General features: G+C 37.2%; 2 protein-coding genes across 5 annotated transcripts; one reads left to right on the top strand and one right to left on the bottom strand.

The window, feature by feature from the left end:
- Positions 1-75: 75 nt before the first annotated feature.
- On the top strand, positions 76-6,853 carry Hgsnat (Heparan-alpha-glucosaminide N-acetyltransferase). 2 transcript variants are annotated; one of them, XM_089851933.1, is made up of 15 exons: positions 76-791; positions 878-1,005; positions 1,068-1,210; positions 1,276-1,345; positions 1,413-1,464; positions 1,530-1,636; positions 2,471-2,578; positions 3,107-3,377; positions 3,955-4,076; positions 4,153-4,279; positions 5,229-5,315; positions 5,395-5,469; positions 5,526-5,596; positions 6,307-6,419; positions 6,505-6,853. In XM_089851933.1, exons 1-15 carry the CDS (start codon positions 675-677, stop codon positions 6,678-6,680), a joined length of 1,767 nt encoding a protein of 588 aa, XP_089708059.1. In that variant the 5' UTR covers positions 76-674; the 3' UTR covers positions 6,681-6,853. The 2 variants fall into 2 exon arrangements, with proteins under 2 accessions (XP_089708059.1, XP_089708058.1); XM_089851932.1 differs by lacking the exon at positions 2,471-2,578 and adding an exon at positions 2,301-2,408.
- A 1,554-nt stretch (positions 6,854-8,407) lies between these two features.
- LOC149625134 (uncharacterized) lies at positions 8,408-11,852 on the bottom strand. 3 transcript variants are annotated; one of them, XM_089851931.1, is made up of 4 exons: positions 10,850-11,852; positions 10,043-10,750; positions 9,749-9,975; positions 8,408-8,903 (listed from the first exon to the last, which is right to left on the bottom strand). In XM_089851931.1, the coding sequence occupies exons 1-4, from the start codon at positions 11,556-11,558 to the stop codon at positions 8,799-8,801; spliced, it is 1,749 nt and encodes a 582-aa protein (XP_089708057.1). In that variant the 5' UTR covers positions 11,559-11,852; the 3' UTR covers positions 8,408-8,798. The 3 variants fall into 3 exon arrangements, with proteins under 3 accessions (XP_089708057.1, XP_089708056.1, XP_089708055.1); XM_089851930.1 differs by having other exon boundaries at positions 10,043-11,572; positions 11,635-11,852; XM_089851929.1 differs by having other exon boundaries at positions 10,043-11,852.
- Positions 11,853-11,981: the final 129 nt, after the last annotated feature.

Raw genomic sequence — 11,981 nt, 5'->3', positions numbered from 1 at the left:
GGCCTGTCTCGGGATATACGTTGTGACTCTAGAGGTATATATGTTCCTATCTCTATGGGCTGCGCAGGATAAAGAAGTGGGTGTTGACCAGGGTGGGAAATAAGGATTTTTTTTAAACTGGACATTGGGCCAGCGACCCCTCTGGCCTGGAATAAATAAACTGGTCCATGACCACTGACCAGGGCGCGTCGTCTGCTAAATTGAAGAAGTGGATAATTAAAATATATTAGCTAATGTCTGGACTCTGGAAACCCTTGAATTTTCTTAGTGGTCCTGTGGACCACTGACCCCCCTCCGATTTAATTTTTAAACTGGTCCAGGCAATTTTTAAACTGGTCATTTGCCCTGTGCCACCGCCTTATTTCCCACGCTGGTGTTGACACGTAGTCGTAGATGTAGCTCGTGTTTGTTTTGTATTGCTTTTACCATGCTGTATGCCATGTTTGTTATGAGCCTTTATAATATTTAAAACTAAATTAGTGCCGCATAAAACATTCTAATTAGCGAATAGACGCCATATTTTATATTAAAAGCCTGGAAACACAAGGAAAGTTCTCCTTGCTTTTACTGTTCCCTTATCTCTTCTTGAATTTAGGTTAATAGGACATTTGAATTAAATTTAAAAAGAAAAAAATTAAAATTGTGAATTTGTGACTGTGTGTGTGTGAAGAAAAATGGATAAAAACAAAGCAGAGTGTCCGAAATACAAGATAGACGAAGCATGTGTGACCATTTCTTCAGCAGTAAAAGAAAAACTCGCGTATTTATGGCAATCCGATGAATGCCTTAATGTAAGTAATTAAACATTTCTATTAAAATATACCCTTATTAATTGCGCTAATTTCGGTGATTATAAATTATCCTTGTTTAATGTTAGTGTGATCTTTTACAACAAAATAAAGAACCAATACGTCAATTGGAAGCTGCTAGTTTTAATGTCGATACGCGTTTCGGTTCAAAAATTCAAATTCAGGGTTTAGACAAATTTGAGAATCAAACTTGCGAGTATGTCATCCTCTAAATATCATTTATCATATTGTGTTAAATTAATTACAATTAATTATTAGGCTTAGTTATCACTTTGTTGATACTGGGAAATATCTATTGAGAGTTACTGATAATTTTACAAAATGCGATCGTAGTTTGGAAAATTGTTTAAAATGTGAACTTGAGGCTATAGATGAGCCTTCCCTCGTCAGTACTTATTTGCGTACGTTAATTTTAATCATAATTAAAGCCAAAACGAATCGCAAATAATATTAAATAAACTTGTAGCCATAATTTACTCCTTGATTGGATATTTTGCCATTGGCTTATTTTGGATTTTATTGAAAAAATTACATAAGTGAGTTTTGAAAGAAGATTTTGGCAAAAAAAGGAGTAAATTATATTTATCGCGAGTTTATTTTTAGGAGGGGAATCTTTGCATCCTTGTTAAGAAGAAATTCCTCAAATCTAACGGAGGTTAGTTTTAGATGAACTTCAAATGTTGTAGGTTTTATTTAACGGTCTCATTTGGTCTGGTTTAGTCCACAGTTGACCTGGGTAATTCTCCAGTCACTAACGATCCCTCAATTCAAGGCGAAATTCCGCCAAAAACTCGAAAGAGAGTAAAATCGCTTGACACTTTCAGAGGGTGAGAATGAACTTTTTTTTTAAATATTATTTTTGGAGTGAATCGTAGAAAGTTTCATGGGGGGGGGGGATGAATTGTAGAGAGTTTCGGGGGGGGGGGGTGAATTGTAGACGGTTTTGAGGGGGGGGGGTGAATTGTAGACGGTTTTGAGGGGGGTGAATTGTAGACGGTTTTGAGGGGGGTGAATTGTAGACGGTTTTGAGGGGGGTGAATTGTAGACGGTTTTGAGGGGGGTGAATTGTAGACAGTGGAATGGGGGGTTAATTGTAGACAGTGGCCTGGGGGTGAATTGTAGACGGTGGCCTGGAGGGTGAATTGTAGACGGTGGCCTGGAGGGTGAATGTAGACGGTGGCCTGGAGGGTGAATTGTAGACAGTGGCCTGGGGGGTGAATTGTAGACAGTGGCCTGGGGGGTGAATTGTAGACAGTGGCCTGGAGGGTGAATTGTAGACAGTGGCCTGGAGGGTGAATTGTAGACAGTGGCCTGGGGGGTGAATTGTAGACAGTGGCCTGGAGGGTGAACTGTAGACAGTGGCCTGGGGGGTAGGGGTGAATTGTAAACAGGTCTGGGGGGGGTTGAATTGTAGTCAGTTTCGGGGGGGGGGGTGAATATTAGACAGTATAAAAAAATAATAGACAATTTTTTTGTGCAATAAATTTTTAGAATTGCGATTGTTATAATGATCTTTGTCAACTATGGTGGGGGCAAATATTGGTTTTTCCATCATGCCAAATGGAATGGCTTGACTGTGGGCGATTTGGTTTTTCCATGGTCAGTATCGTAAATTCATATATTTTTTTTTTTATTTTTGCATGTCACAACTGACCATGCAGTATCGCCATAACTATAATGATATTTGTCAACTATGGGGGAGGGCAGTATTATTTCTTTGACCATCTACCTTGGAATGGACTCTCTGTAGCTGATTTAGTTTTCCCATGGTCAGTAGCCCTTTAAATTTAAAAATATAAGACCTTGGTGTAGGGAAAGTAATGTCCGTGGAATTTTTTTTACAACAACCAAGAAGTGATATCTAGTTTACTAGGGAGAAGGTATAAGACTCCTAAGTATTCGCGCGCCATAGTCCCAGTCCCCCTTTCAAAATACAAGGGGGGGGGGCGTAAAAGGAGGCCGGGCTATTTTGCCTCTCCTCAGTCGGAAAATATGACTGTAATTTTCGTCGTTCGCGTCATGCTGACGTGAGTTTTCAAGAACCAATGAGATAGATGCTGGTTGTAATTTAGAGGCGGGGATTAACTCCGGACCTACTATACGTTTGGACTGGAGATAAAGCTGGAAATGTGGCGAGTTTATACCTTCTCCCTAATAAACTATAGATATCACTTCTTGCAACAACTCAATAATTTGTTGAAAATTAAACGTACCTTCCCCCTAATAAACTAGATATCACTTCTTGCAACAACTCAATAATTTGTTGAAAATTAAACTCTTACGCGTAAACCTTTTAGGTTTATATGGATAATGGGTGTTTCAATGGCGATCTCTATGAAGTCATTGGTCAAACGGGGGACACCCAAAAAGAAAATATTCTATAAAATAGTCAAAAGAAGTCTAATATTGTTTGCATTGGGAATAATACTTAATACTTCCTACGGAGCTAATGACTTAACCAAAATTCGAATTCCCGGTGTTTTGCAACGTTTTGCCATTTCCTATTTTACAGTAGCGACTGTTCATATGTTCAGTGCGCATATTGATACTGAACTTCGAGTCAACATGGTAATTAATTAAGTTTCTCACTAATTAAAGGGAGGGTGAAGTGGAAAATCAAGTGATTTTTTTTATCGATTCTTCCACATATTATAAGACCAGTCTGCATAGTGAAACATCCAGGAAATATCTCCTAATGATTTTAAAATTAAAATTAGGTTTAGATTTTATGGATAATTTGAAATAAGCCCCTCTGACCAATAGCGTAACGCCCTGCCTTATTGTTAACAAAATTCTCGTGACAAGCTCCATTCCTAATTAAATTTAGCGCGAGATTTGATAAAAATTCTGCGTGTTGTGATAATCGTGGCGCGAGGCATGGCGCGTGCCACGAGAATTTAGTTTACTGGAAGGCAGGGCGTTACGCAATTGGTCGGAGGGGCTTATTTCTAATTATCCTTAAAATCTGAACCTAATTTGAATTTTAAAATCATTCGGGGCTGGTATTTCCTGAATATTTCACTATGCAAACTGGTCCTATAATTAGTAGAAGAATCGATAAAAAATTACTTGATTTTACCAAACACTTCACCCTCCCTTTAAAGCCCAATTATTTTTAACAATATTTGTTTTTTTTTTTTATAAGACATTAGTGATGCGTTTTTGTCGGGATATTTTATTGTATTGGATTGAATGGTTAATTATGTTAGCTTTCTTAATTGCGCACGTTGTAATTACGTTTAGCGTTAACGAGCCAGGTTGTCCAAAGTAATTAATTTCATTTATTAATTATTGCAAATAATTATTTTCAAATACGTATTGGAATATTTTTTTTTCTTGTTAGGGGTTACCTGGGACCAGGTGGTCTTCATGACCATGGTATGTATCAAAATTGTACCGGTGGTGCTTCTGGTTATATAGATAGGTGGTTTTTTGGAAGTGAACATATTTATAACCATCCAACACCAAAGGTATGTAATTATAATTTTTAAAATTAAATAATTAAGTAAGTCAGGGAGCCCATGCAGCAGTCCTATATTTTTGAACCTGTACTATATTATCCTGTAATCTCATGAAAGGTCCTATACTATCAGGGATAGATTTAATTTTAGAAGTAGGAATGGAGAACAGAGTAATCTGGGCGCGCGTCGAAATCCCGGCCGGACCCCCTTCCACGGGACGGAGGGGTATGAAAGAAGAGACGGAGGGTCATAGCGACAGAGGTAGAAAGGAATTACGTATTTTTCGCCGTCCCCGTCAGCAACGTCATCAAAACGTAGTTTAAGTGTACCAACCAATAAGATAATTTAAACTTTTCGTTACGTGTTGGAGGGAGGGGCTCTATACTGGGTGGTCTATGAGTCGGAATGAAGTAAATACTAACCGTTCTCCATTCCTACTTCGAAAATTAAATCTATCCCTGGTACTATAATATCCTATATTTTTGACTTAAGCAAAGTTCAGAATATAGTTTAGTCCTATATTTTTCTACAAGGAGTGATATCTAGTTTATTGGGGAGAAGGTATAAGTTGCCTAAGTATTCGCGCGCCATAATCCCAGTCCCCCTTTCAAAATACAAGGGGGGCGTAAAAGGAGGACGGGCTATTTCGCCTCTCCTCAGTCGGAAAATACGTAATTTTCGTCATTCGCGTCGCGCTGACGTGAGTTTTCAAGAACCAATGTGATGCTGGTTGCAATTTAGAGGCGGGGATTAACTCCGGACAGGCTACGTTTAGACTGGAGATAAAGCTGGAAATGTGGCGAATTTATACCTTCTCCCTAATAAACTAGATATCACTTCTTGTTTTCTATAAAAACGTATTTTTTCTCCTATTAAATCCTATAATTCTGGAAAATAATTCCTATAATAATTTTTCCTATAATGAATTTAAATTTTGGGCTGGTTCCTTTGTTTACAGGTTATTTACAAAACAGTTCGAGCTTATGACCCCGAGGGTATGCTAGGGTCATTGACCTCCATATTTCTAGTGTTTCTGGGGCTTCAAGTAATTATAATAATTTTTAATTAATTTAAAGAAATTTTTGTTTGTTTTTAAATTTGAAATGGATTTTTTTTTCCTGAAGGCGGGAAAAATACTTTTGATTTACAAGGAATCATCATGTAGATTGAGCCGTTGGCTTTCATGGAGTATTCTTTGCGTATGTTAATCAAATTGACCTAATTATTATTTAATTATAACTAATTTTGTTTGCAGGGAATTATCGCTGCTGTTTTGTGCAAGGCGTCTAAAGATGACGGTTGGATTCCGGTGAACAAAAATCTCTGGTTAGAAAATACTTGTTAATGGCTTCACCAAAAAAGTCAAATTTTCTCAAAATTGACCAGGCCAATTTTTACAAATATATTACCAAAGATAGATCTAAATGTGCCAAATCGATCAGTGCAAACCGTTAATTAATCCGTTGATTAGTTCCAGAGATATAAATTAATTTCAATTATAATTTCGCCAGTGTTAAAACTATGGCTTCCCGGTAAAACTAAATTTTCTCAAAACATTCAGAACCAATTTTCATCAAATTATTACCAAACATTGACCAAAATATACCACATAAATTGGTCCAAAGCGTTAATTAATCGGTTAATTAGTTCCAGAGATATTAATTAATTTCAATTATAATTTCGCTAGTGTTAAGACTAGGCTTCCCGGTAAAACTCAATTTTCTCAAAATTATTAGAACCAATTTTCTCCAAAATATTACCAAACATAGACCAAAATATACCACATACATTGGTCCAAACCGTTAATTAATCGGTTAATTAGTTCCAGAGATATAAATTAATTTCAATTACAATCTCGCAAAAAAAAACTATGGCTTCCCGGTAAAACCCATTTTTTCTCAAAATAATCTGAACCAATTTTCTCCAAAATATTACCAAACATAGACCAAAATATACCACATACATTGGTCCAAACCGTTAATTAATCGGTTAATTAGTTCCAGAGATATAAATTAATTTCAATTACAATTTCGCAGGTCCGTTTCTTATATAATGACGACGGGATGCATGGCGTTTTTTCTGCTCAGTTTATGCTATTACATTCAAGATGTGAAACAATGGTGGAATGGCGCGCCCTTTTTCTACCCTGGTCAGTAAATTTTAAACAATTTTTTTATTTTACTTTACTGAGTTAAAAAATTGGGGAGTTGAATTATTCATGTCGTGTACGATAGGAATGAATTCGATTTTACTCTATGTTGGACACCAATTGACCGGGGATTTATTTCCATGGAAATGGGCGACTGAACCTTCCCATTCAGCTTACTTGGGAGTAAATCTGTGGGGCTGTTCACTATGGGTTCTTATTTCTTTCGTTTTATACAAGAAAAAAATGTTTCTCTCGATTTAAAATGAAATATTCAACAATAATTAACTTTCAATACGTACATTTTAAATTTTTCTAATAAGACTTTTAAATTTTTTTACATAAAGCCAAGATATCATTGACAAATGTCTATTGACATTAATATTCACGAATTATTGACACTAATTGAAATTAAATTTTACTAACTGCAAAAATAAGCTTATTTTATTTAGCAAGGTACATAATTGTGTCCAGGAAATTGATGCTTAATGAATTGAAATTCCTTAAGTTAAAACCCTGAAAATCAAGTAAGTAACAGCAAAACTTACTTCATACAAACCTGGAAAACAGGGAAAACCTGGAAAAATCAGGGAAATAAATAGTTGACAAAAACCTCAGGGAAATTTCGAATTTTTAGTAAAATTCAGGGAAATCAGGGAAATCTGCCTCAAACGGGGGCCGAGTAATTAATACCCTCCCTAGGATTAAGATTACACTATACTTTGGAGGCTCATAACTCTTGTTATATTAGAGATACAGGGATGTCCTTTGAGTATGTTATAGTCCAATTTATCCCCCATCCAACCATACTAAAAACATAGGGCTACGACAAACAGGGGCCGCGTAATTAAGCAAAATGTTCAAAAACATAACCCCCTCCATGGGATTAACATTACACTATAGAGCTATTTCAGAGGGGGTAATGGCTACGTCACCAATGCTATTTGCCCATAGAGAAAACCCTCACAAAATGTCCGCCCTACACTCAAAGGCAGACCCAATTCTCATAGCAGACGAAATTTTTCCCCCACTGAAATAGCTCTATACTTTGGAGGCTCATAACTCTTGTTATATTAGAGATACGGGGATGCCCTTTGAGTATGTTATAGTCCTATTTATCCCCCATCTAACCATACTAAAGCCTTAGGTTTACGACAAACAGGGGCCGAGTAATTAAGCAAAGTGTTCGTGAACACTCCCTCCATAGGATTAACATTACACTATACTTTGGAGGCTCATAACTCTGGTTCTATTAAAGATACGGGGATGCCCTTTGAGTATGTTATAGTCATATTTGCCCCCCATCCAACCACACTAAAGACTTGGGATTAAGACAAACAGGGGCCGAGTAATTAAGCAAAATGTCCATAAACATACCCTCCCTAGGATTAAGATTACAGTATACTTTGGAGGCTCATAACTCTTGTTATATTAGAGATACGGGGATGCCCTTTGAGTATGTTATAGTCCAATTTGTCCCCCATCTAACCATACTAAAAACGTAGGGCTACGACAAACAGGGGCCGAGTAATTAAGCAAAATGTCCATAAACATACCCTCCATAGGATTAACATTACACTACACTTTGGAGGCTCATAACTCTGGTTCTACTAGAGATACGGGGATGCCCTTTGAGTATGTTAAAACCCTATTTATCCCCCATCTAACCATACTAAAAACGTACTGCTACGACAAACAGGGGCCGAGTAATTAATACCCTCCCTAAGATTAAGATTACAGTATACTTTGGAGGCTCATAACTCTTGTTATATTAGAGATACGGGGATGCCCTTTGAGTATGTTATAGTCCTATTTACCCCTCCCCCTCCTTCGTTAACATTTGCACCATAGGATACTCCATATATGGGGAAAAACCTGGAAAACTCAGGGAAGTATATGGGGAAAAACCTGGAATGGAAATCTCAGGGATTAAACTTGTTTTTCAAAAGTTGTATGAACCAAGTAAGTAAGTAAATAAATAATCAATCAGCTTTTTTTAATTAAGAAAACTTTTATTCATTTTAATTAATTAATAATTTTTAACATTACATTCTTCCAAGAATAAATACAAAATAACTCCGAGTTTCTTGGTAAACAACCAAGCTTCTTAAAGACTATAATAATAACATAATGCTAGTTAAATTTTGGCTGTAGTAATAATCATTGGACTGTTCATAATTAATTAATTAACAAACAATACACAAATTTAATTAAGAAAAATAAATAAGTATTTATAATTTTTCCAATCCAATATACTGGGGGTGTAGGGATGCGTTAAAACAATTAAGAGTATACAATTAGTTATTTATCCAATTAACTAATTAATCAATCTAGTTTAGTTTTCAATGAAGATAATTATTAATTCCCTAATAATCTCTAGAACTAGAAGATTTGATTGAATTTGTTTGAATCTGTCTCGAGTCGTTTGTAAACATGTGATCTCCTTCTCCTTCGACCCCCTCTTCCTTCAACAATCATGGCTAGAATCTGAATTTAGAGAAAATTACAATAATTAGCTTGTGTTTGTTTGTTTACATTGGGGGGGGGGAAATTAGCCTTATTCCTGATCAGCGCCACCTACCCATAGCGGCGACTTTGAGAACTACTGTAATCGGCAAGCCAATCAGATGTCGCTAAAATCTGGTCACGTCATTTTTTGGCAAGACCCCCAGAGTTTACCAGATTTTAGCGACATCTGGTGTTTGTTTACATTGGGGGGGGGGGGAATTAGCCTTATTCCTGATCAGCGCCACCTACCCATAGCGGCGACTTTGAGAACTACTGTAATCGGCAAGCCAATCAGATGTCGCTAAAATCTGGTCACGTCATTTTTTGGCAAGACCCCCAGAGTTTACCAGATTTTAGCGACATCTGGTGTTTGTTTACATTTGGGGGGGGGGGGAATTAGCCTTATTCCTGATCAGCGCCACCTACCCATAGCGGCGACTTTGAGAACTACTGTAATCGGCAAGCCAACCACTCCAGATGTCGCTAAAATCTGGTGACGTCATTTTTTGGTAAGACCCCCCCAGAGTTTACCAGATTTTAGCGACATCTGGTGTTTGTTTACATTGGGGGGGGGGAATTAGCCTTATTCCTGATCAGCGCCACCTACCCATAGCGGCGACTTTGAGAACTACTGTAATCGGCAAGCCAACCACTCCGGATGTCAGATTTTTTGGTAAGACCCCCAGAGTGCCCGTCAGTGACGTCACCAGATTTTAGTGACATCTGGAGTGGTTGGCTTGCCGATTACAGTAGTTCTCAAAGTCGCCGCTATGGGTAGGTGGCGCTGATCAGGAATAAGGCTAATTGAATCCAAGGTAGCGAACCTTTTGTTTATTATGGATAAGTAAATATCCAACAGCAAAAATTAGAACAGCTGTGACGAAATAGGCGAAGAAATGGTTATCCTCTTGTTCTGGGAAATATCCCGTGTCAGTTTGGGGGGGTAAATTAAGTCCCCCTTTTGAATCTCCATCTTTCATGAAATTATCGATGTTTGAATTCAAATTAGGCGATGGTTCTAGGACCTTATCTTCCATTTTATCTACATCATCTGAGTTTTGGGATTAAAATAATTATTTGATGAAGTTATTAATTACTAATTGGTATTACAAGTTTACCAATAGCAGCATCGTAGTTTAACTGATCCGTATTTGTTGTTATAAGGGGGTTTTCAGAGGCAACTTCTGAATCAATATTTTCTAAGTTGTTTTGGGGTAAACTTGAACTCTTCATTTCTCCATTTGGAATGTTTTCTTTTTTGGATGGTTCGTCATTGTGTATCTCTGGTGAAGATTTCTCTTTTGGGTCGTCAACAGCGGGTTTCTCTTTTGGTTCAACAATAGCAGGTTTCTTATTTGCTTCCTCTACAGGTTGCTCTTGTGGACCATCAATAGAAAGGTCCTGATTAGGTTCAACTTCAGTGTTTTCACCTTCTGTATGTTTAACTTCAGCATCTTGATTGCTTTTATCTTTACTCTTTGGAACCTCTTGTTTAGTTTCAACTTCAGGCTTTGCATTCTCTAGATTAGGTTTAACTTCAGGCTTTGCATTCTCTAGATTAGGTTTAACTCCAGGCTTTGTATCCTTCTGCTCAGGTGTAACTTCAGGCTTTGTATTCTTATGTTCAGGTGTAACTTCAGGATTTGTATCCTTCTGCTCAGGTGTAACTCCAGGATTTGTATCCTTCTGCTCAGGTGTAACTCCAGGATTTGTATCCTTCTGCTCAGGTGTAACTCCAGGATTTGTATCCTTCTGCTCAGGTGTAACTCCAGGATTTGTATCCTTCTGCTCAGGTGTAACTCCAGGATTTGTATCCTTCTGTACAGGCTGAACTACAGCCTTTGCACCATTTGGTTCAGGCTCAACTACAGCCTTTGCACCATTTGGTTCAGGCTCAACTACAGCCTTTGCACCATTTGGTTCAGGCTCAACTACAGCCTTTGCACCATTTGGTTCAGGCTCAACTACAGCCTTTGCACCATTTGGTTCAGGCTTTGCAACAGGTTCCTCATGGTCATCCTTATGTTCAATTTTTTCATCAGCATTATGTTTATCCTTGTCATCAGTTTTTGCACCAGGAAGTTCTTTTTCAGATTTATCTTCAATTACAGTCTTTTGTGTAGTTAAAACTTTACTGTCTACATCCTGCTGTTTAGTTTCATCGTCTTTAGGTTTTTCAACTAACCGATTAACGGCAGATTGAATCTCTTCCACGTTTTTTGATTTTGCATCTTGCTGTACTTTAGGTTCATCTTGAGGAAAATTTACATTGGCCTCTGGCATTTTTGATTCAATAGTATTTGAAACTGATTGGATGGTAGGTGAAGGTTGAGCATCATCTAGCGTTGTTTTTGGCGGCAACAAGCTCACTGAGGCTCTTTCAGCGTTAGTTTCAGGGTTTACAATTGTTTTGCTTAGTTCATTGTTCGCACCTTGCATGTTTCGGTGTAATTCGTCTTGTTTTTCATCTGCCACTTGAAGGGCATAACGCGGGTCTATTACGTCAAGTTCATTTGCGTTAGGGTTTAAGTCTTCTCTACCAATTGGTGGAGCTAAGTCTACACTAGGAACACAAATCGCGATTATAAACAATCCAAATATAACTAAACTAAATAATCCATTAATTTCCTTCATTTTAAATAGTGTGGCTGCAAAGTTAATGAACTTTAATGTTACTTTAAACTACAAAAAAAATTCAAGGTTACTTTACTGTTATTTTGTATAAATAATAATTTAAATCTTCACATTTGGTTGCTTTTTAAAATGTTTCTACGTTTTAAGGAAGGTTTGTTTATATTTTTTTTGGTTACATACGAGTTTCGTTAAATGACGTGTTAATTATTTGATTTGGAAACTAAAATATCGTGACCAGGATTTAGGGTTAAAGTTAATGAGACCCTTTAGCAGACAGCTCTGAAAGTATCGTTTCCTCTTTACAGGAATGGAAATAAGCAAATAACCAAAGACATTGTTCATTTGTTCATGAATCATGACTTTTGGAAATTATCAGTGTCTTTTTTCCGAATTTTAGAAATCCCGTTTCAAAAATTTACGGTT

Source organism: Phalangium opilio, unplaced genomic scaffold (genome assembly GCF_054372755.1).
Source record: "Phalangium opilio isolate 3A_F unplaced genomic scaffold, DU_Popi_V2 ptg000105l_1, whole genome shotgun sequence".
Lineage (NCBI taxonomy): Eukaryota > Metazoa > Arthropoda > Arachnida > Opiliones > Phalangiidae > Phalangium > Phalangium opilio.
The sequence above is the reverse complement of the archived record's forward strand: the minus strand, read 5'-3'. Positions and strand labels throughout refer to the sequence as shown.